Below are 25,530 nucleotides of genomic sequence, written 5' to 3' on the forward strand. Positions count from 1 at the left end.
TTTTTATCCACAGTAAGAAAGTTTATTCATAATCATTTGTTTATTTTTGTAATATTCTCAAAAGTTGGGTTCAGTGTGAGCAATGTTGGTTTTTTCCCAGTAGGTCTTCTAGTATCTGGTTTCTTTATGAAATTCAAGTTCACAAGGCTCACTTAGAAATTGCTTCACACCTTTTTTTTTTCATTTTTTTTAACCTATAAGGGTTTTCTTCACATAGGATATGGAATGTTAAGACCCATTTTGTATATTTATGAAGACATTAAAATGTAGTAAATGCTGTTGGGTGGTTTAGTGAATGGTTTTCATTGAGATGAAAAGTCAGCAAGGATTAGAAATTTGAGAGGAAAGTGGGCTCCATCTGGTGGGTTCCATAACCTTTTCATCAGTGTGGCTTCATCGTGGGGAAAAGCGCGTGTGCGGTAAGTGCACTTTCATTAAAACCAATTTTCAGAAACTTATTATCAGAAAATGTTTTAATTTAAAATGTAAATTCATTACTTAGAGTTTCTTATTAAAAAAAAGACCTCATAATCATTTTAAGTCACATGTAGATTATTAAGTGAAGGTAAAATGAATTATTGTTAAGTCCTTCATTACAGGCCCAGCAAAAATCCTGGGCTGAACTTGGCTGATATTTTTATGACACTGTCCCACAGTTGCATGTTTGGATTATACTTTTATGGGAAGGAGAAATGCAATACCTGGGGCTTTTCTGAAGCAGTGAGCTCTGGGTGTGGGTTTTCTTCCCTTCATTGCACTTACTATCTGAATTACATATTGATTAATTGCGTTCATTTTTGCTGCCCCTCCGCCCCAGAAGGTGAGCTCTGTGCAGCCTGGAGACATCACTGCCGCTCCCTCAGGGCACTTCCCCCTGTGCTGCTGCGCAGTCACTGGGCGCTGGTTAAAGCACTGCCCGGGGCTAAGACCGGCCTGTGTGGGGGTGGAGCCCAGACTTGAGCACAGACACTCTGTGAGCGCGTAATTAATCACGTCAGCTTTGTGATGGAAGGGTATTGTACTTTTTGGCAAAAATATTTCTGTTGCATTATCCATGAGAGGGGTGGGGATTTGGACTATTATTTGGGGGCAAGCGAAAGCCCCTTTGATAACTGGAGTCATGTTTGCATTTTAAAATTGAATTCTGTACAGTTGTTTGTGTTTGACATGCGCCCAGAGTTTTGCAGTGGCATGTCATCTCTGAGAGTGACGGGAGTAATGCTCTTCCATGCTGAGGACTATTTTGCGTCTTTCTTCACAAACTGAATACAAGATCTCCACTTCCTGGTAACACTTTGGTCAGCCAATGCTTCAGAATATGTTGTAAAATTGATGGACAATTTCAATCAAATTATTACGTATGCACAATTAAGAAATCAAATAGTACGGAAAAGCTTAGTGTGAACCATATTCCCAGTTCCTTGTGTGAACTTTGTCATTTCTGTGATAGGCTTAAAGGCATCATTTTGCCCTGAAACCCACTGCAAATAGCAGCCTCGTTGGAGGAGATGGTGGAACTTAGGGGGCGACTTCTCCGCAGTTGTCAGCAGCAGAATGAAGTCCTTATGAATTAAGTTGTGAAGGGAGTTTCAGAATTGTGCAAGACTTTGAAAATTGTTTACATTTTTGAAAATTTCTTTACTGTCTGGTTTAATAAAAGACAGCTAGAGCTTCATATCTTGATCCTGCATTCATTCTATTGCTATGTGATGTTTCGGTTGAAATATATGAAGAAAATCTGACCTCACACAGATGTGTATCTGAAAAGAGGGTATTTTAATTGCCTTTCCAGATGGTGGTGGATATTATTCTTAATACTATACCCAAATTCCACAAATAGTAGTTCTCTAATGGTTAGTCGCACTGTGGAATTTGAAGGCCATATCAATAAACTTTTTATATTCTGTTACAGTAACAGAAAAAGAGAGATTATGCCCCACTCAATTTTAAGCTCCTGAATTTGCTAACATTACCTTATTTAACTGAGTTAAGACTTTGCATTCTTTAGTTGTTTGGCAAAAATATAAATTTAAGAAATTTGTGTGTGTTTGAATATAATTCAAATATTCATTTGAATCACAATAGATTCTGTTAGTTTTTGAAAAGTTTGAAATGTTTAGAATGGGTCCAAAGATGCCCAATGCACATTTTTAGATAAACTATTTAAAAACATGTAGTAATATATAATAATAAATCATAATGAAATAGAGGAGCTAATTCTTATTCACCTGTCGGCCATCTGCTGAGCCCTCGCTCCTGTTGTAGTACACATACATAATGTTTGTTGTTCAGTGCCTGCGTCTTAAATTCCACCTCACCTGTCAAACAGGTGTTTGGGGCTCCTGGCCTCGCTGCGGGGAAGCAGGGTGAACAAGCAGTTAGCTGTCCTTGATTCGGTCATAATCTCTGGGATGAAACATTCCCATCGTCTGCACCACTGAAAGGCCTTGGTGTCACAAGCGATGATGTGTTTTCCTAGCATCTGAGATACTCGTGAGCAGTAATTTCAGAACACTGAGTGAAAGGCTTAAAGTGTAGGCACACGATGCAGTGTGGGGAGATAACTTTTAGTTTCAACCTTTAACTCATCCTGTGCCAAAAAGAGATTCTGGAAGACAGGATGAGTTCTCTGTGTGATAGCCTGCCAGGTGAGGGCAATACACTTACACTGCCCTCTCCTCGGCTGGGAAGAGGGAAATGGAAGCAGATGTGATCATCTCTGGGAAATTTAGGAACAGGAAGTTGCTTCTTCTTGAACAATGAGGATCAGGATGTCAGCTGAGACTGAATTTTTAAGTGCTTTGGCAAAGTATTTTAATCACTAGCAATCATTTTCCTACACAGACACATTCAGACACATTGAAATGGACTCTGTCCCCCTTGAAAGTAAGAAACAAACAAAAATGTGGCAGAATCGTGCAGTGCTGGTTTATGGAAACCATTCAGCAGACAGTGGGTTTTACACAAAGTGCAGCACATTGTTTGTAACTATTTGCTCATTTATACACTATGCTTAAAATAAACACTATCTGGAATGGACCAGTCTTTTTTCTTCCTTCTTTATTCCATACCCTTGATTTTGTCACCTGCCAAAGTCAAGTAAGTCTTACCTCAATAGTTGAGATAAACCCTGAGTCATACCAGCATGGTCCAGTCAACGCACCTCTCCAGAAACAGAAATGAATTACAGTGTGGCTGGATTGCACAGTCTATAGTGGCAGTCTTGTTTGCATTTAAAGATTTTATTCAGAAAGGATGGTCTTGGTATCCACTTTCTTCCCCGGCCCATGTAAGAAGGTTACATACTGACTCAAACGAAAGCATTTGCTGTCTGACAGTTTACCTTGTGCAGCTCTTGCAAACAAGGCCCATGGGTGTGTGACACCCACTGACTTAATCAGAAACCTGGGTGGTTAACCTTGTAGAAGCAAGTGTGCTTGAGGTGTACCAGGGGTGAATTGGGTATAAGATTTGTTGTTTCCAACAGGAAAGCCTTTCTTTATGTAGCCTAGGTACAGAAGCTATAGGCCTCTGACACTTCATTGTCTGCCACTGGGTTAAGATGCCTAAAAAGAGAAGACAGTATTAGTGAATACAGTTTGTAAATTATAGGACATTATAAAACTGCAGTGTTCGTTCTTTCTAGGGCAAACAGCATTTTAATTGTCTGCTAATAAAGTGTAAACTCTTCAAGGGCAGGAACGTATATCTGACAGGTTTATTACCATATCCCCGGGGCTGAGAAGAGTGTCTGGCCCAGACTTGGAACTCTGAATATTTGTTCAATGAATTAATGAAAAAGTTTTCAAGAAGATACGCTGTTTTCTTTGAAGACGCATATAAATGTTTTGTATTCTTTAGATAATCCAGAATTGCTTGAAATACCATTCAAGAACTTGTGTGTTTCGCATGTATGTTAAAAGCATGTAGCACTGTGTCTCCTGGCAAGTTTCCCACTGCTGGGTGTGCTTGTGTCTGTGTGCACATATGATCAGGAGCTCATGCAAGTTTGGTGGTAGGATGTGTAAAGTCGTCTTGTTGTCTAATCCAAGTTCATGTGCTGAATGCACAGTGAAGCCAAACAAACCGAAATGTGGGCGTTTGGAGCAGAGAAAGGCTTATTGCAGGGCCAAGCAAGGAGAACGGGCAGCTCATGCCCCAAAAGCCCAAACCCCCAGATGGTTTTTGGAAAAAGTTTTTATAGGCAGGATTTTGGGAGAATTCTGCAGGGTGTGTGACCTTCCTCTGATTGGTTGGTGGTGAGGTAACAGGGTGATGTTCCAGGAATCTCAATATTCAGCCTTCTGGTTCCAGGGAGTCTAGGATCCATGTGCTTGTGCTCAGCCTGAAGTTACCATCTTCCACCGAGTGGAGGCCTTAGTTCCTTAGAAGAACCCAGAGAGAGGCATCAGATTGGTATGTATTTCCGCTTTGGAGGAACCAGGACCCTGCCCCATAGCTGCACTCTGCACAATTGTTTCTTGACTGCCCTTCCTTTGTTCCCTCCCTCCTCTAATGAGTAACTTGGGGAGTGTCTAGGAGGCTGAAGCCTTTCTCCTACAAACAAGCAGGGGACATGGAAAGGCTTTTGTTCTCAGAAGGGCCCCAAAACGTCCAGCTTGGTTTCATTATCAAGTGCAAAATGTTCATATGATGATGGTTCCAAGTGTCTTCCTCTCTATCAGAAATGTGAATTTTAATAACTTGTTGGATACGTTAAGCCAAGCAAAGCCAACAGAATTTTTTGTCGCTGGACTGCATCTTTAGGAAATTTTTATTAAGCAAGGCATTCTGACAGTTTTACAGTGTCTCCTAGGGGAGGAGATTTTCAGACAGGAATCAGTGCATCAATATTTCCTTATAAAGGGATGTTGTCTGTGACTCTTGACTCTGTTGTCATCAAACTGCACAATGGCATGCACTTAGCAGAAGTTTCTATGCTTTACTGGGTTTCAAATAAAAATTTAGAGGTAGTAATCCTGGGCATTTCCACCAAACTGGTTTTTTTTTCTTTCTTTTTTCTTTTTTATCTCCTGGCAGTACAATTAAGACAGTACAAGAAACTCTTGAATGAGTAAAAACTGACCATTTGTATCCACCACAGATTGTAGATGTGAAGAGGAAGAGGACACTTCTTCCCCTAGAAATACCATGTTTTACTCGTTAGGGCTCAGCCCCGGGTTCCCGCATTGTCACACGATGGTTATGCTTATAGTACCGTGTGCAGCAGGTGTTGTCACCTGTGCTGGTGTCTGGCTTTTGCTTCCTTAGGTATTGCTGCCTTCGTGAATTTATGGAACCAATAACCCAAATATGTGGCTTCTAGTGTCTTTTTTTTTTAAGCTTACCTGTCACGGCTTCTCTTTGAAGGCTCAGTAGAGACGTTACCAAACCAAACTTGGGTCCACTCACCTGCGTGCAGTAAAGCCAATCTGCTGCCCCAGGGTGGTGGTGAAGGAGAGTGCAGCATTTATTACAAAGGCACCCACACAGGGAGGATGGGCGGCTCTCGCATCCGTGAGCCTGAGGCGGCCCCCTTGGATCAGTCGAGGAGAGAAGCAAGAATCAGCAGGAGAAACACGACCAGAGTCGCCCAAATCCTTCACAGAGGGAGGGAGGAGACCTAGGCCCTGCGTTAACTAAGTTTGCCTTCTGCGAACAAAAAAGGGAAACAAATAGAGCCAAAGGGTAGGGTTAGAGTGTCTCAGGGCAGTGATAATGAGGCTCAAGGATAGATAAACAGTCTTAGAAGTCAAGACAGAGGAGAAAATAAGAGAAATTCAGGGTGAAAAGGAAAGGTGTGAAGCCACAGTGCTTCCCAGACCAGAGAGAAAGGTGCTTCACCACTGCCTCTGCCTCAGGGTTGATAAAGTCCGCATCCTCCATGAGGGAAGTCCATGACCGTGAACCTGGTGAGGGAGGTACCCCCGTGACTCCTGCTCAGGGGTGCAGTGAGGCCGTAGGCCCCAAGAGCACTCGGGGAGGGCTGGGCCACAGATTTAGAGGAGGACTCCCGGAATCTCCCAATTTGGGCCCCTGTCCTGGAACTGAACTGAGACTAAGAACAAGTAAGGAGGAGCAGTTAGGCTTAGGAGTCACGGAGGGGAAACTCACCCAGTCAGGTTGCCAGTCATGTGCCACATGGTCTTAATTTGGATGTCTGGGCTGTTGTCTCCCTGGATCTTCTTGCACCCAAAGAGATGGAGTGATAGGGGAGATTGAGAAAGATCGAAGGGAGAAAAGCCTTGGGCTCAACAGGCTCCTTCATGGCTAGAGAGCTGGTCTCTGCCAGATCCCATTGGTGGCATCAGCTGCCCCCTAAGGGGCTACTTGAATCTACACATCTCAGTAGACGTTCCAGCCACCCTCCAAAGAAAGGAGCTGTAGCCCGAGAGATGGATCGAGATCATGCCCTTTGAGGCCCATTCCTGGTCCTTCTGTGGTCACCAGAAAAGGTATTGCAGGAAAATGAGGGTCCTTGGCTTCACATAAGAAAGAATTCAAGAGTGAACCATAGTAAAGTATGAAAGCAAGTTTACTAGAGAGTTACATACTCCAGACATAGACAAAGTGTGGGGCCCTGGGACAAAGAGGGGCCCCAGGAGATGGGGTCATCTTAGAAAGTGAGAGTGGCCTGGGAGATACACATTCTGTAGGTGGAATGCAGGCCATCTCAGAAGGCACGAGACAGAGGCGGCAAGGTGTGGGCGGTTGTTACGAGCCCAGTACTTTCATACGCTGACAAGTTGGGGGATTATTCCAGGTATCTTGGGGGAGAAGCTGGGGTTTTCAGGAATTGGGCCGCTGCCCCCTTTTTGATCTTTTGAGGGTCAGCCTTGGAGCTGTCATGGCACCTGTGGGTGTGCCATTTAGCACGCTAATATATTACGATGCGCGTATAATAAGGCTCAAGGTCTATTGGGAGTGGCATCTTCCACCACCTTGGGCCTACGTGGGTTTTAGTCAGTTTCTGTCCTGTCTCCAGTTGTGTCATCCTTTTCATGGTTGTGCCCTGTCCCCTTCCCTCCTGTCTCACCAAGCAGGGGAAGCATTCCCCAGTGAAACGTGTTTATCTCATAATATAGTTAAGCAAAAGAAATGTAACCATCTTATATAAAGCCCATTTAATATACCAACGTTTATGATCTTCATCTCAATCCTATCAACTTTTAAATCTTTAATTTTAGTTTTCATTGGAATTCGGTCAACAAATTTTGATCTTACAGGAGGAATCCTAGAAGCTTGTCTACATAAAAGGCTCTGGGGTCCCCAGAGAGGGGTTGAGCCAAGGGACTCAGGCCCTTCGTCAGTCTGCAAACTTGGTTAATTGGCCTGTTGCCCCAAATAATTGTTGGTCGGCAGTGTAATTTTTTTCAGCCCTTTAAATATATATATATATATATTTTAACCTGGGGTAAATAGAGTGGACTTGTTTGGGCTTTTAATATTGGGGACCAGTAGGGGGTCACTTCAGCCCATTTAACCTTAGGTAGCGTAGTATCAAAACCTTTTGTTTAAATCCCGTAAGTGTCCTCTTATTTATCCCATTTTAAATAACCATCCAAAGATTTCTTTGTCCATTTGGGATAGTTCCCCTTAAGTTTTCTACCTTGTTGGAAAAAGTCGCTAGACTTTCCCTACAGTTCGTTCGTTCTTTCTTTCTTTTCTTTTCTTTCTTTCTTTCTTTTTTTTTTTTTTTGCCTGTTGGTCAGCCTAATTAACATTAATTACTCTGATGTTTTTATTAGCATCTGTAAGGCCCACTGAGGGGACGAGGAGAACACAGATAAGTCTTCCCAAACTGCTTTTTTTGTTTGTTTTAAACTAAGGGAGTTCTCAGGTTAACCATGAGATATATATGTATTTTTTTCCACCGTTTGATTTGATTTTTAATAGGTACAATAAAACAGCTGTTTATAATGAGAGCTCTCTAAAATGTTACCAATTTAGAAGTTTCTCCAATTCAAAGAATCCATCATCTGGTTATTAATGAGATACACATTCATAGTGATTCGGACCATTAAGATGCAAGAGGCTTTCCCACGGGGGAGTGGGGAGGATGCCTCCCAAATGAGACCCAGAAAGGTTACTCCCAGGAAGTAAAGGCCTTCATTGCACAGGCTGACTCAAGGAAGCTCACGATGGCAAAAAGCCTGCAGTCAGACGGAGGACTGCGCAGAATCCTGATCTGTTCACTAGGCTGCCCAGTGCACCCCGTCCTGGTGCCTTTTGGACGGCAGAGACCCAGTTTGAGGACACACACACGTACACAACGCCTGGATGGAGCATTTACGTTTCTAAGACACAGGAAGAGAAATGCAGGTTCCCCCTAGAAGGGCTTTTGTTTCTGAAAGGTCAGAAGTCAGAAAAGACATTTTTATCAAGGCAGCTTTTCTAACTTAACAGTGTACACCATCAGAGGGCCCCCTCTTAGTATTTTCAGGGCGAGACTTTCTTTAATTCCCAATTATGTACTTGTAAGTTTTGTACGTACATAAACCTGGCTGGGGCATTAGTTGGAGTCTGGCAATCTGTTGTTCCTTTTGTTTGTTTTGAAAGCTTTATTCCCAGTCTAAGGCCAGTTTGTCACAGTAAAAGCACAAGTGACGACAGCGTGGTGGGCCAGTGTGCCGCCTGAGGGCTTAGCGCCTCTAGGTTTTCCCGTCGTCTCAGCTCCCTCTTATGTGTCTCGGCTTCTCCCTCTGGTGGAGTAAGACCGCCAAGGCTGCTCAGATCACGGAATAGCCAGCTCGGAGTCACGTCCCTGGCAGAGGGAGCTTTAATTAATGAGTGGGTTTCCCTGCAGGGACAGCTGCACGGCATGAGGTCTTTGCCTCCACCACTGCTGCAAGTTTCTCAGTCGCCTGGAAAAGCCATTGCCGGCCAGGAGGAGAATCCTGTCTTTGGAACTGAAAAGCTCTCATAAGATTTCAGTCTTATTTCAACAAGCTCTCTCTTTTTATTTTTTATTTTTAAACTGAAGTACCCTCAGTTACAATGTGTCAAATTCTGGTGTACAGCACAGTGTCCCAGTCTTGCATATACATACATATATTTTCATAAAAGGTTATTACAAGTTATTGAACATAGTTCCCTGTGTTATAAAGAAGAAACTTTTTAAAATCTATTTTTATACATAGTGGCCAACATTTGTAAATCTCAAACTCCCAAATTTATCCCTTCCCAACTGCTGTTCCCCAGTAACCATAAGATTGTTTACTATGTCTGTGAGTCTGTTTCTGTTTTGTGGATGAGTTTATAGTATCCTTTTTCTTTTTTTTTTTAGATTCCACATATGAGTGATATCATATGGTATTTTTCTTTCTCTTTCTGGCTTACTTCACTTAGAATGATGATCTCTAGGTCCATCCATGTTGCTGCAAATGGCATTATTTTATTCTTTTTTATGACTGAGTAGTATTCCATTGTATACATACACCACATTTTCCTTATGCAGTCATCTGTCCGAGGACATTTAGGTTGCTTCACATCTTGGCTATTGTATATAGTGCTCAATCCCACTTCTGGATATATATCCAGAGGGAACTCTAGTTTGAAAAGATACACGCACCCCAGTATTTGACAAATTCTATTAAGGTAGCCAATTCAAGGAAAAACAACAGGTCAGTCTTCCCCCTAGTTACTCAGTCCGACCCTACTCAGTGTTCAAAGTCTTCCCAGTCTTTCGACTGAGGATGAAACCACTCAGTGTCTAACCTGCGCAGAATCTTCCCAGTGCCTTTCACTGAGGATAACCTTCTTGAAACCAAGTTTAAAGGGTAACCTACTCCTCCAGAGAGGAGTTTTAACACCACTGAATAACACTTAGGATGGTCAACACATAACGGGAGATCCAAAAACCAGGAGAGACTCACCAAATTCGCCTGGACTTTCCCAGGAGGCAAATGGGCCCAAGAGGCCTCTGCCAGTACCAAGGCTCCCAATCCTTGGAGAGTCCAGGCAAAGGGGAGAAGTCTGCTCTGAGTCCCTTCATACTTGGTTGCCAAAACTGTCAAATGAAAAAAAAAAAAAAAAAAGGCACAACCTATAAATTGAGAATTGTGTTTTCTTTGGTGGACTTTCTGAGGGCTTCAAGCCAGGAGGCAACCTCTCAGATAAGTCTAAGAGACTGCTCTGCAGAGGCAGGGGAGGAGCCAAGATATATAGTTTTTGCAACAAAGACGGGTAATTGGAACATCAAAAGATTAATGTTAATGAAAGAAAATCAGATATCTCAAGTTAAGGAATTTAGCACTTTTCTTTGTATGGAAAGTTGCAAAAGCCTGGGCTCACTGAAACCAGTCCTTTGATGTGCACCTTAGCCACCTAGGGCCAGTGTCCTGTGCATCCCTTCCAGTCCCCTAAGGGGGCAGCGCAGGGAGGGGGAGCTGAGCTGCAGTGACTGAAGTCTTGATAGAGATACCATCAGGGGCAGTTGCAATGAGATAGCTTGATAGCTGCAGCATCCTTTGTCACTGATATGGCAGGCACTGTTTTTCATTCACACATGGGTTAGGACTTTTTGAGGACTTGCTTAGGACCATATGACATTTATTAAGATATAATTTGGCACATGACATTGCATGAGATAAAATATGAGAAAACTCAATATATATACAAGTGAAGTTTCATGTAGGGAAAACTTGTAGAAATAATATTATGTTTTAAAATAATAGATAAAGTCAAAAGGTAATAGTATATTTTATGAGTTTTGACTTGAGTATGAATGATTTTTTTGTGTTTCTTTTCCTTGTTCTGAAAATGAGACCTTACTCTAAATTGACTTCTAGTGATGCAAGAAAACAGATGTGGGGCATGAGAAGGGCCATGTCCCAGGCTTCAGCTGAGCCCCTGGGACATGCCCCGCCAAGTGTGGGTCCTTGGCTTCGTGCAGGAAAAATTTCAAGAGCGAGCCACAGTTGAGTGAAGGTAGATTTATTCAGAGAGATACATTGAAAGGCAAGAGAAAGGCCACAAGGTGTGGGGGTTGGGTGCTCAGATTAAAAGTAGGCACACATTCCATAGACAGAGTGTTGGCCGTCTCTGAAGAGGGAGAGAGAGGGGCGGGCCCCGAGGCTCTGTGTTGCTGGTTCTAATGGGCTTGGTGGCTTCATATGCTAATAAGTCAAAGGACCAGTCTAAGTAGCCTGGGGAAGGGGCTGGGGTTCCCAGGAAGTTGGCCATTTCCCACTCCTTGACCTTTTGTGGCTAGCCTCGGGACTCCCAAGGTGCCTGTGGGCGTGTTATTCACCGTGTTAATGTATTACAATGAGCGTATAATGAAGCTCAAGGTCTACTAGAAGTTAAATCTCCCATCATCTTGAGCCTCAAGGCCTCCTGGGGGTGGAATCTTTCACCATTTTGATGTTAATTGTGTGGCATTCCTTGAATGGCTGTGTCCTGCCCCCTTCCATCCTATCTCACTAGCATTTCCCTCATACTTTTCCTGTCAGTCTCTCAGTATATCAGCTGAGAAATACAGAAATACTGGATTATTAGCTAATGAATTCCAACATCAGAGAACTTTGGGTTCACTCTAGGAGTCTCCTTAAGGGCTAGGCTCTGCACAAATGTAAAGGTTTGTAGTCTAAAAATGGTAACTCCATATGTGAAGTTGCTATCTTTTTTGGGTTTTATGTATTTTGTTACATTATTTTTAGCCGTATTATGTCTAGTGAAAATAATTTGTTAAATCCCCTTGAATTAGCTTTTGGAATACAGCCAGACTTAGCTGGGCTGTGCTTTTACCACTTCGAAACATTAAACAGTTTGTGATGTGTTTGCCTTACATGGTCTAAGAGTTAAAGTATTTGATTGTAAATCTCAGATTCTTAGATTTATATTTGAGACCTATTTTTTTTTGGAGATTGAGAAAGCAGAATATTATTAGGCTAGAAGTATTACTTTCTAGTTGGGATGGTATTTTTTTGGTGAACCTGGGCTCCGTTCCTGGCTCCAAATAGAAATGCCAAGTTATCTTGGTTAGATTTCTCACCCCTCCTGTGCTTCAGTTTCAGATTTGGCTTTCTTAATTCTTTCTTGGAATTTTGCCAGAGTCAACTAGAAAATGTCTCATGTACTTTAAGCTTTGAGAAAAAAGACAGTATAAAATACCTCAGTTATCCAAATACACTTAACCAGTTTATGACCAGCCGCTCTGATTTTCCTCCCAGAAATCTTTAATCCCACAGCAGCTTCACTGACTCCTTAGCACGTGTTTGATCAGGGCAAACTCACCTCATTCTGGCTAATCTGTACCTAGCTACTGCAGAGTGCTTTTGGGTAACCTACGCCTAAACTAAGTAATAAAACGCACGGACTCCAAAATTCAGTGTTTCCCAGGCTGAAAGATGCACTTGAGAACTTATTGCCAGTTTTTGATTATCCATTCCACTTCTTCCTTGTGTTAGCATGGGCACTTTGTATATTAAGGAGGGATTTTTAAGCATTCATCTCTGCTACTCTCAGTATCACAATCAAAGAATTATCCTTTGATTATAACAATTTAAAGTCACAACAGGAAATGCATCTGTTATTTCCACTTTAAGTCTCTCAGCTGAATGATCAGATTTAACTTTCTTCAAAATTCTTTACATAAATTGGCAGATAATGTGCTTTAGTGTAAAACCAGGATGTGGCAGTAACACGAGTGATTTGCCCATTTCTCTGGTGTTAAACACATTTTCAGGTTCACTCAGGCGAGTCGTGAAAGCGACAGGCTCACATTTCCCTTTGGCCTTTGGGCCCTGTCCGTGGGATCTGTATTTGTGGAGCAAGTGAAAGCTTTAGCGCTTGACGCGTGCCTGCCCTTGGCCTTGGCAGTGGGACAAGTGTGTGCACTGAAGGCAGAGCCCCACTCCCTCTGCCTGCCTGGCCGTGAACACCACTCTGCAGACGGTCACTGTTGTTTTGAAAAGGAAAAGCCGGGCTGGGCTAACAAGATAACTCATAAATCTAAGTGTAATAAGTGACAGTTTACTGATCTAAGTTCTACTGGGCTCTCGTAAATCTGAAGTTTAGTGTCAGTTTACTGGGCTAACAAGCTAACTCGTAAATCCAGGCTCAACAAGTGTCGGTAACGTGATCTGCTCCTACTAGGTAAGCCCCAGTGCACCGATTCCCTGCTTTTGCTGTTGGAGCCTTATTGGCTAATAGCCCCTTACTTGTAATTAACCCCATAAAACCCCATGCACACGTCTTGGAGGTGCTCAGAGCTTCGGAGCAGAAGCCCCTCTGAGCCCGCCGGCGTGATAAATCTGAGTACTCCAACCCTCCGAGTGGTGCTTATTTCTTGCTGGCCTGTCATTTCCATAACAGTTCGAGATGGTCAAACACCTTTTCACAGCTGGCTTATGGCAATTTATATTCTTTCTTTTGTCTTTTTTTGCACAGCTGTTGTGAACTTGGACAATTCTGTGGTTGACCTGGAGACCCTTCAAGCTCTCTATGAGAATGTGAGTAATAGGGAATTGTACGTGTGAGTATATAATACACGCACGGTGCTTGTCAACGTGCGCATCTAGGCTGGCTGCTTGAGTGTACTTTGAGGATATTTGATACGGGTGCACTGAATTTACATGAGTCTAGGCTTCTTGAAATACTTCCTAGGAACATATTGAAAAAATGTGTGGTCTTATAGTTTTAAAATTTGTGATTCAAAACATGTTGTATGTGAAGTTTCACATTCTCTCCTTTGAAATAGAATCAATAATTATGTGGAGGTTGAGGGGGTAGACCTCAGGTAGAGCGTATGCTTAGCATGCATGAGGTCCTGGGTTCAATCCCCAGTACCTCCATTAAAAAATAGATAAATAAATAAACCTAATTACCTCTCCCCATAAAAACAAACAAACAAATATATGGAGGTTAATTTGAGGAAAGCACTGTATTATGCACTGATTCATTTAATCTTCACATGAAAACCATAGGTAGCCCCTACTATTGCTGCATTTTACAGATGAGGAAACTGAGGCATGGAGAGTCTGAATGACCTGCTCAGGGTCACACAGGTCATGTGCTGTAGCTGGGATTTAATTCATTCTGACTCTGTCTCTTGAATCTTCACTGAGTGGCAGGACATCACGGCTTTCTTCTAGTAACACTGTTTCTTAAGAAGTTGGCAGGAAAGGGGAATGAGGTGCCAGAGGAGAATGACCAGAACGTGGTGCAGTCTGGGCAGTGATACATGAAATGGCTTCCGCTGGGACATGGCAATAAATAACACTGATTCACATAGCAAGGAAGCGATCTCCTTTTCAGTGTTTTGATTATGTCTAGGTGAAAGTCTCAGCATGCCCCTATTCTGTCACTAGTATTTTTTCATTAGAATTAGAAAAATACTATTTTTTCATTTTGTGCTCTTTGGGCATGGTCTGAGTTGGTCCTTGCCTTTTCTGTGCCAAATCAGATGATTCCTGGCTTGAGGAGACACGAGGTAGACAGGATTCTCTCTTCTCTGACCACTCCCTGAGGATATATGTTTGACCTCCTTGTCCATTCTTGGATTTGGTACTTTTAAAATATATGTATATGGGGCACCCCTGTGAGATTGATGCATTTATAAGAGCAAATATTTCTCATGGTGCCGTAAAATCTGTGGGTGAGTGTGGAGTGGGTGCCTGGTCCACACCGTGAGCCCAGGCACCCCAGCGTTAATGAGGACTGAGAGGGAAAGCGTGAATGTTTTATGATGTAGTTGTCACTACATGATGGAGAGCTGGGAAAAACTTAACCATTTGGAGGCACAGAGATTTTTTATTTTCCTTGAGTCTTTCCTGCCTCTCTCAACCGGAAGAGCCATATGGAAGAAATGAGGAAATAGCAGGGAAAGTAATTTCTTCAAGCAGGTCGTAATGATGTAAGATGTCAGTGTATGCATGACTATTTACCTGGTGCATACATTCCATATACTTACATATATTCATTTATGTATGTACATAATATATGTGTGTATATTTGTGTGTATATTATATAAAGAGAGATGAACGTTTTATTTGAAGTTGGTATATCCATGTGCATAAATATATACAGAAAAAATAAAGAACATTGGGGACAACTATTTATCGGGGAATTTTATTTTGCAGTGGTTTAGAATATTTTATTTGGGAGTTTTTGACCTTTCAAAGTAAATTAATTTCACGAAATATAAATTTCTGACTCTAGGCAGACTAGACAGCTACCCAGAATTTCTTACCTAGATTCTCTGTGAAAGTAGAACAAGTGCTCTCTGTCGCTGGTTAAATCTGTTGTCTTTTTTTTATTGTTGATGTTGTTGAATTTGATGGTTCTGACTTCCACTGTGCCAGGAAAACAATGACTGTTTTGGCAGGAATGGTTCATAGTAATACTAGTTCAGGTAGTAACGGGCTAGATTTTTTTGGTAGCCATCTTCAGTAGAAGAACTTACAGCATCAATGATGAATAGTAGATAATTATATGTATCTTACATACAAATAGAATTCATGCTAATTCCTGATTAGCATCCATTAAAATACAAGTCCAGTGAAGGCAGAAGTATTTGTTTTACCCATGGAACTATCCCCAGCACTTAGATTTAAGTAATACTGGGCATACAGGAAGGATTCAGCAAATGGTAAATATATATATATGAATTAATTAGTGGAGTCTGCTGATAGGCATGTTTAGCATGATGTTTTGTATATAATATTCATAATAATTACTAATTAATTAAAGAATGACCTGAGAATTGCACTGTTTTTCCTCTTGGTATGGTTTTATCAATGAAAGAGATGAACATTGTAAATACCACTATTTCAAATGCTGTACATTTTTGGCAGGTCAGTATAAAAAGTAATGTTGCTTTCATAAATATAATTTCAGAAATACTTCTTCAAAGATTCAAAAGTGATAACCATGTGATAAAAGTTTCATCATTACTATCCTAGAAGAGGTTCATCAGATTTTTCTGTGATTTTTTTCAAATAATATTTTAAATTCAATTTGTGGCATTTTGTTTTAGGGCAAACTAAATACATATATTTTCTTCCTGTTGATATAATTTCAGACTATTGCCTCAAGAGCTCTTGGAGCTGCTAGACAAAGTGTTTCCTTTTCCCAGATTACTTTTAGCCTTTTGAATGTCCAGGGGGCTGACCAGATGCTTGAGATTTCTCAGTTGATAATACATACTTCATTGAACCCAAGGTGATCCCAAGACTGTGGAACCAGTTGTTTATTTTTTAGTGCACAATACAGAACAAATTTCTGCGTATTTTTCAGTTGTTGATAGCCTATATGTTTACCCATGACTGATAAAAAGAAGGCAGCCTGCGGTACGAGTGCACATCTGTGGTGTGCCTCGTCAGGAGCCTTTCCCACGTCCCACAGTTCCAAGACTTCACAGCTGTATCAGAGCTAGATTAAAATAGGCCAGTTTCATCTCAGCCTGAGATGAAGATGCTTTTACTTACTCTGTCCCTTCTCTCCCACTCACACCACACAAGGGCACAGCAGAAGAACGTGTGGTTCCAACTACATGAAACCAGTATGTTTACTAATCCCAAGGGGTCTGGGATTCTAGCTGCCATTCTCATTGACTATATCAGATGGGGGCAGTCCAGCAACCCAGTCTATAGTAGAGGTTTTGTATCTTCTGTGTGCTCTTGAATGTGTGGAATTAATGAATAAACGATGCATGAGCTCTTAGAAACAGGCTCAGCACAGTAAAACCTTCAGGCTGCTTGTTGACTCCACTTCCTTTCCCTGACACGCTCCCAGCTCACAGGCACATGCAGAGGAAGTCATCTGGGTCACACTTACCAGTTTTCCTTCTTTTACCACCACCACCTTCTCTTTATCTATCTAAGAATATCTTTGTGCTCTCCAGCCACTGAGCTCTTCTCCCTCTGCACTTGTTTCTTGCCCTACTTTTCCATTTTGAAAGCATGCTCAGATATCCCGCAAACCGGAAGAAAAACAGAAATAACGTGCCTCCTTTCCTTCATTATTTCTTCCATATGAAAACGTTTACAGAACACTCACCACATGTCAGGCACCGGGCTGAGAGCTAGCGCGAGGCCGCTGCGCTTCGTCCCCCGCAGCCTAGAGGGAGGCGGGAAGCCCCATAAAAAGACCGGCAGGACCCCTAGGCAGGGCCGCTGCTCTCCTCCCAGCACCGTCCGGTTCCCTGGCCTAGAAGCTCTATCTCCTTTTTTGCCTCTAAAGCGGCTAACTTATACCTAGAATTCTATTGGTTCCCTGAGCTCATTTCTGATTGGTTACTTCCTTCACTCCTGATTGGTTATTACTCTCACTTCTGATTGGTCCACTTCCCTAACTTATGATTGGTCCATTTGTAGTACTTCATTTGCATGGAGCTCACTCCTGATTGGTCTATTTCTACAAAGCTTGTTCCTGGTTGGTCAACTTCTGTTGTACTTTATTTGCATATGATGTTGCAAAGCGTAAAACTGGCAGCCTATAAAAGGCCTGTGTAAAGCTACAGACGGGATCCCGAGCTTCAAGTGCTACCTCTGGGTCTGCTGGTGTGATAAACCTGAGTTCTCCAACTCTCTGAGTGCTGCTTGGTCTCTTACTCGGATCCAGGCTGCCATCCCAATTGAGCTGTAACACATTTTTCCACAAGAGGAGATGTGTGGGAAATGCTAAGTGTCCGCCTACCCTGGTGCAGGCACACACGGGCTCAGAAGGTGAGAAGGAAAGGTGGAAAAGATAAAATCAACAAAGCATCACTGAGGAGGGGACATTGGGAGTGAAAGCAGGAGTTACCCAGGAAGTAGAAGTGTCCTAAGCAGAAAATGGTGAGTTCTAAGATTTGGAGGCACAAAACAAGAGTTAGCCAATGTAGAGAAGGAAGTGCATGTAAGTGAGCTTCGGAGAGAATGGGCGTGAGGAGAGGATGTGGAAAGGGCAGTGGCTAGAGGTAACTACTATTTTAGGACATTTTAAGAAAATATGAAATTTTAAAATTTCCCTTAAATTCTGTCCACTTTTGCTTCATGTGTTTTCAGGCTTTCTAGTAGGCCCATACACATTTAGAATTTTGTCTGTTGAATGTTGCTTTTATTACTAAGAAAATATTTTTCTTTAGTTTGGTAATTCTGTATCTTTAAGTTTATTTTTACTGATACTGGGATAGCCATTCCATTCTTCTGATACTTGCAGTTTCCGTGGTTTTTCTTACTCTGTTGATGTTCTTCCAATTTCCCTGTATCTTTGTTAGAGCTGCCTCTTTTGTAGACTATATATGTGGATTTTTCTTACCCACTGTGATGACCCCTTCTTTCTTGGAGCATTGATAAGAGTGCTTCTTGAAGATTGTTAACATTTAATGTAATTGTAGTTGGATTTAAGTCTGTAATTCTTTGTCCTTTAGCTTTTTGTTCTTTTATTTTACCTTTTCTGCCTAATTTTGGATTAAATACATGTTTTTCCCTTTGTTTCTCATTTTATTTCTGTTTTTTTAACTATGCCACTTTGTTACGTATTTTTTTTTCTACTTCTTTAGGAATTACAATATACATCCTTAAACTTTCACAGTCTAACAGTGTAAAATGCAGAAACTTTCATAATGCCATATATGTCTGTTCACTGTCTTGCATTTTAATGTTTTACTTGTTATATGAGCAAAATGTATATACACTTTAAACTCCATGAGGCATCATTGTAATTTTTGTTTTAAATAGTAATATATATTTAGAGAACTTAAATGTAGTGTTTTATATTTATCCACATTTTCTCCATTTTTAAAACTGTTCTTTTTTTTAATTGTGGTAAGAATATTTAACATGAGAGCTATCTTATTAACAGATTTTAGGTGTATAATAGTATATTGTTGTCTATAGATACAATGTTGTAGAGCAGATCACTAGAATTTACTCATCTTGCATATGTGGAATTTTATATATATTGATTAGCAACTCCCATTTCCCCCTCTCCCCATCCCCTGGCCACCACCATTCTGTTATTTTCTTCCACGAGTCTGACTATTCTAGATGCTTCCTGTGCGTGGCATCCTGCAGGTTTTGACTTTTGGCGGCAGCCTTATTTCACTTAGCATAGTCTCCTCGGGGCTCATCTATTTGTCACGTATTGCAGGATATCCTTTCTCAAGGCTGAATAATTTTCTGTTCCATACAGATGACATATTACCTTCACCCATTCTTCTGTCACCAGACATTTAGGTTATTTTCACATCCTGGCTGTCGTGAATAGTGCTACAGTGAACATCGCAGTGCATCCTCCCTTAAGAGAACCTAGTTTCAGTTCTTTTGAATAAAATACCCGTAAGCAAGTTTCCTGGATTGTATGGTAGTTCTATTTTTGACATTTTTAGGAGCCTCCACAGTGTTTTTAACAGCAGCGGCTCCATTTTGCATTCCAACCAACAATATACAAAGTTTCCAATTACTCCACATCCTCACCAACACTTACTGTTTTTAGGGTTTTTTTTTTTTTAAAATAACCAACCTAAAAGGTGTGAGGTAATAATCTCATTGTATTTTTTTTTGGAGAAATGTCTATTTAAGTCTTTAGCTAATTTTATGTCTTTTTTTTAAAATTGAAGTATTGTTGACTTAGTGTTACATATGTATATTTTCTTTTTCAGAATCCTTTCCATTATAGTTTATTACCAGATATTGAAGATAGTTCCCTGTGCTATGCAGTATGTCCTTGTTGTTTATCTATTTCATGTATAGTAGTGTGTATCTGTTAATCTCTTAACTTCTAATTTATCCCTCCCACCACCTTTCGCTTTTGGTAACCTAAATTTGTTTTTTATGTCTGTGAGTCTATTTCTGTTTTGTAAAGAAGCTCATTTGTATCATTTTTTAGATTCCTCCTGTAAGTTTGATATCACATGATGCTTGTCTTTCTCTGACTTCATTTAGCAGGATAATCCCTAGGTACATCCATGTTGCTGCAAGTGGTATTATTTTATTCTTTTTTATAGCTGAGTAATATTCTATTTGTGTGTGTGTGTGTACACTATATATACATTAATCTTCTTTATCCAGTCATCTGTTCATGGACATTTAGGTTGCTTTCCTGTCTTGGCTATTGTAAATAGTGCTGCTGTGAACGTTGGGGAGTACGTGTCTTTTCAAATTAGAGTTCAGAGTTTTCATGTTTTCCAGATACATGCCCAGGAGTGGAATTGCTGGATCATATGGTAACTCCGTTATTTTTATTTTTTTAAGGAACCTCCATACTGTTCTCCATAGGGGCTGCACCAATTTACATTCCCACCAGTAGTGTAGGAGGGTTCCCTTTTCTGCACACCCTCTCCAGCATTTATTATTTGTAGACTTTTTGATGATGGACATTCTGACTGGTGACACCATTGTAGTTTTGATTTGCATTTCTAATAAGTGGTGTTGACCATCTTTCCATGTGTCAGTTGGCCTTCTGCATTGTCTTCTTTGGAGAAATGTAGGTTTAGAACTTCTCATTTTTGAAGGGACTATTTAGTTTTTTGATTGCTGTATGAGCTCTTTGTATTTTGTGGAAATTAATCCCTTGTCCGTTGCATGGTTTGCAAATATTTTCTCCCATTCCATAGGTTGTCTTTCCATATTGTTTATGGTTTCCTTTGCTGTGCAGAACCTTCTAGGTTTAATTAGGTCCCATGTGTTTATTTTTGCTTTTATTTCCTTTAGGAGACAGATCAAAAACGATACTGCTGCAATTTATGTCAAAGAGTATTCTGCCTATGTTTTCCTCTAGGAGTTTTAGAGTGTCTGATCTCACATTTAGGTCTTTAATCCATTTTTAGTTTATTTTTGCATATGGTGTTGGAGAATGTTTTAATTTCATTCTTTTACATGTAACTGTCCAGTTTTCCCAGCAGTACTTATTGAAGAGACTAGACTGTCGTCTTTTTTATTGTGTATTCTTGCCACCTTTGTTGTAGATTAATTGACCATAAGTACATGGGTTTATTTCTGGACCTTCTGTCCTGTTCCATTGGTCTGTATATCTGTTTTTGTGCCAGCGCCATGCTATTTTGATTACTGTGGCTTTGAAGTGTAGTCTGAAATCAGGGAGCATGATTCCTCTAGTTCTGTTATTTCTCAAGATTGTTTTGGCTATTTGTGTTTCCATACAAATTTTAAAATGTTTTGTGAACAATATGCTTGATACTTTGATAGGGATTGCATTGAATCTGTTGATTGCTTTGGGTAGGATGGTCATTTTAACAATAGGGATTGCATTGAATCTGTTGATTGCTTTGGGTAGGATGGTCATTTTAACAATATTGATTCTTCCAATCTAAGAACATGGTATATCTTTCCATCTGTGCTATCTTCAGTTTCTTTCTTCAGTGTCTTACAGTTTTGGAGTACAGGCCTTTATCTCCTTAGGTAGATTTATTCCTAGGTATTTTATTCTTTTTTTTGATGTGATGGTAAATGAGATTGTTTCCTTAAATTTATCTTTATGATCTTTCATTGTCAGTGTATACTAATGCAACAGATTTCTGTATGTTAATTTTGTATCCTGCAAATACACCGAATTCACTGATTAGCTCTAGTAGTTTTCTGGTGGCATCTTTAGAATGTCTAGTATTGTGTCATTTGCAAATAGTGACTGTTTTACTTCTTCCTTTCCAGTTTGGATTCCTTTTATTTCTTTTTCTTTGCTGTGGTGGGACTTCCAAAACTATGTTGAATAAAATTTGTGATTGTGACATCCTTGGCTTATTCCTGATCTTAGAGGAAGTGTTTGAGCTTTTCACCATTGAATATGATGTTAGCTGTGGTTTTCTCACGTATGGCCTTTATTATGTTGAGATGTATTCCCTCTATGCCCATTTTCTGGAGAGTTTTTTATAAATAAATGTTGAATTTTGTCAAAAAGCTTTCTACATCTAATGAGATGATTATATGATTTTTATTCTTCATTTTGTTAATGTATCACATTGATTGATTTGCAGATACTGAAAAATCCTTGCATCCCTGGGATAAATCCCACTTGATCGTGGTGTATGATCCTTTAAATACATTGTTGGAATCGATTTGCTACTATTTTTTGTTGAGGACTTTTGCATCTATGTTCATCAGTGATACTGGCCTGTAATTTTCTTTTTTGGTGATATCTTTGTCTGATTTTGGTATCAGAGTGAGGTGGCCTCATAGGATGAGTTCAGAAGTGTTCCCTTCTCTGCAGTTTTTTAGAATAGTTTCAGAAGAATAGGTGATAACTCTTGTGTAAATATTTGGTAGAATTCACCTTTAAAAAAATTGGTCCTGGACTTTGTTTGTTGGGAGTTGTTTTTTTTTTTTTTTAGTTACTATTCAAGTTCAGGACTGGTAATTGGTCTGTTCATATTTTCTGTTTCTTCCTGGCTCAGTCTTGGGAGATTGTACCTTGCTAAGAATGTGCTCATTTCTTCTAGGTTGGCCATTTTATTGATGTTTAGTTGCTTTAAGTAGTCTCTTATGATCCTTTGTGTTTCTGGGGTGTTGGTTGTAACTTCTTTTTCATTTCTGATTCTGTTGATCTGGGCTCTCTCCAAAGGAAAAGAGTCTTCTTGATGAGTCTGGCTAAAGGTTTGTCAATTTTATCTTTTCAAAGAATCAGTGTTTAATTTCATTGATCTTTTCTGTTGTTTTTCAGTCTCTATTTATTTTAGCTCATTGTTTCAGTCAGAAGTGTTTTTTAAACTACTGAGTTATCAGAGTTCCTTATATATTTTGGAAATTAACCCCATATCAGATACATGGTTTACAAATAATTATAGTCCTATTTGTTTGTCTTCGCTTTTGTTGGTGTCACATCCTTGAAATCATGCCACGACCACTGTCATGAAACTTTTCATAAGTTTTTTTTCTAAGAGTTTCACAGTTTCAGGTCTTATGTTTAAGTCTTGAGTGTATTTTGAGTTGATTGTTGTGAATGGCGTTAAGATAAGAGTACAGTTTTATACTTTTGTATGTGGGTATCCAGCTTTCCAAAATCGTTTGTTGAAGAGACTCCTTTCCCCACTGGGTGCTCTTGACGTCCTTGTTGAGGAACTCTGTACGTGTGGGCTTATTTCTGGGTGTTCTGTTCTGTTCCGTTAGTCTATATGCCAGTACTGTAATGTTTAATTACTGTAGTTTCATAATATATTTTGAAATTAGGAAGTGTGCTGCTGCCAAATTTATTCTTTTTTGAGATTGTTTTGGTTATTTGGCAGGAGTGACTTGGTCAATGCGTTGTTTAATGTGTGTGTCTGAGGCGGTGAGGACAGTCCAGAGGTTCGCGCTCCACCGTTGTACTGACGTCATTCTCTTCTCCTTTGTTCTTGAAGCTCAGGTTTTCCTCCAGTATTATTTTCCTTCAAACTGAGAAGTAGCTTTAACATTCTTTAGGTGCAGATCTTTTCATAGTGAATTTTCTTAGTTTTATTTATCTTAGAATACTTTTATTTCACGTTCATTTTGGAATACCATTTTCATTGGATACAGAAGTCTACACTGACATTTTCTGTCTTTCTTCATATTGAATATATTCCATTTACCCCTGACCTCCACTGAATCTTACTGAAACATTATATGTTTAGACATTGTCTTCTTTGTATTTAGTCTGAGTTCGATGAACTTCTTGACTGTTTTTATCACGTTTGGAAAACTTTCTACCTTCCATCCTTCAACCTTCAGATACTCATTTCTACCCTGTTCTAATCTCCTTCTGGGATTTCAGTGACACATATTTTCAGACCTTTTAATAGTTAACATAGGTTCCTGAGAATCTGTTCATTTTCAATATTTTCTTCTCTCTATTCATAATATTGGATAGTTTCACTACTTCTTTCCTCTGTCATCTTTATTCTGTTACTCAACCCATCCAGTAAAAAAAGTTTTATTTCTAATATTGTAATTTTTCAACCTAGGATTATCATTTGGTTGTTTTTAAATAGTTCTATATTTTTGTAATTCTGTATTTTTCATTCACTCTTAATGTATTTTCTTTTATATCATGTGACATAGTTATAACAGCTGTTTTAAAGCCCTTGTCTGATCATTTGAACATGAGTCATTTTGGTGTTGGCATCTACTGGATTTTTTTCATATGCAGGATAATTTTGTATTGACCTTAGACTACACGGTATATATAGTTGTACTCAGTCATTTTTCTTTTTTTTACTTTTTTGCTGTTTCAACTTTCCTTTTTCTTTGTTTCTTAAACATTTTTGTATTGAGTTATAGTCATTTTATACAATGTTGTCAAATTCCAGTGTAGAGCACAATTTTTCAGTTATACATGAACATACATATATTCATTGTCACGTTCTTTTTTGCTGTGAGCTACCACAAGATCTTGCATATATTTCCCTGTGCTATACAGTATATAGTATGGTACTTGTTATATAAACTATAACTTGTATGTAAACTATTATCTTGTTTGTTTATTCTACATATGCCTGTCAGTATCTACAAATTTTGAACTCCCAGTCTGTCCCTTCCCCTCCCCTTTGGCAACCACAAGTTTGTATTCTATGTCTGTGAGTCTGTTTCTGTTTTGTATTTACGTTCTTTTTTTAGATTCCACATATGACCAATCTCATATGGTATTTTTCTTTCAGTCATTTCTTTTCTGAACAGAACTCAACATTGAAATGAGTTCAGTATTCTCTCTTGTATGAGTTTTTATACACTCTGGTTTTTTTGAAATAAATAAATACATTCATTTTTGAAAGCCTGTGATCCCCACTATAGTGTTTTTTAAACTGGATTCAGTAAAACAATATAGTGTTTGCAGGTTGTACTTCAAAAAGTGTCATATAATCAAATAAGTTGGGGGAAATGTTAAAGTTAAGAATATAACTGCTCAGAGTCATATGCCTAACTAGGTGATGATTCAGGTGGGGGGCATTTTTAACTGATTCCTTCCTTGAATTAAATTATTAAATGTCATGAGAACAGTAGAAGTGTATCGTTTTGAAAATGTTACCATGGTATAGTTGAACTAAACCCATGCTTCCAGAAATATATTATAAAATGCTGAGGAAGGCATCTATTCTATAGTTATAACTTAACATTGCTACTTCTTACCTCTTACAAAATAAGTGAATATTTAGTTTTTTATGTGTTATTTCCATTTATACTTCCTTTTGCCATAAGAATTATTACATGAAAATGTCATCTTAGCATGTCAGCATAAGGGTGAAATGAGATGGATCTCTATTTCTCTCCCCTTCAATATATAATCAGTAAAACATCAACAACTCGACAAGTGTGCCTCTGCCCAACACACCGGGACACTGGAGAGTTCCACGTGTCTGTACCTCTGAAGGCGGGTGGATGGAACACGTTGAGGAGGTGGAACCTGGGGAACAGCAGAGGAGGTGCCTGTGACCCCGGACCCCCTTCCCCCAGCCAGAGGGCTCAGCCCTGCACACCCCCAGAGAACCTGGTAGCATTAGGGAAGGCAGTGCATACAACTCTGGCCTCTTGGCCACAGTGGTGACTGGGACCACCAGGAACTGTGGCAGTGGGGCCAGCAGACCCGACAACCTTGGTCGTAGCAGAGGAACCCACGACTCAGGAGTCCGTGGACGTGGTG

General features: G+C 40.0%; 1 protein-coding gene across 2 annotated transcripts in view; it reads left to right on the forward strand.

Annotated features, from left to right (window-relative positions):
- The window catches only part of FMN2 (formin 2), a 285,581-nt gene that overhangs the window by 146,316 nt on the left and 113,735 nt on the right, over positions 1-25,530 (forward strand). For both annotated transcript variants that reach the window (XM_031460837.2, XM_064487855.1), the window contains exon 8: positions 13,393-13,454. In XM_031460837.2, the coding sequence (XP_031316697.2) occupies positions 13,393-13,454 (62 nt within the window). The remainder of the gene's footprint in view (positions 1-13,392; positions 13,455-25,530) is intronic.

Source organism: Camelus dromedarius, chromosome 8 (assembly GCF_036321535.1).
Source record: "Camelus dromedarius isolate mCamDro1 chromosome 8, mCamDro1.pat, whole genome shotgun sequence".
Classification (NCBI taxonomy): domain Eukaryota; kingdom Metazoa; phylum Chordata; class Mammalia; order Artiodactyla; family Camelidae; genus Camelus; species Camelus dromedarius.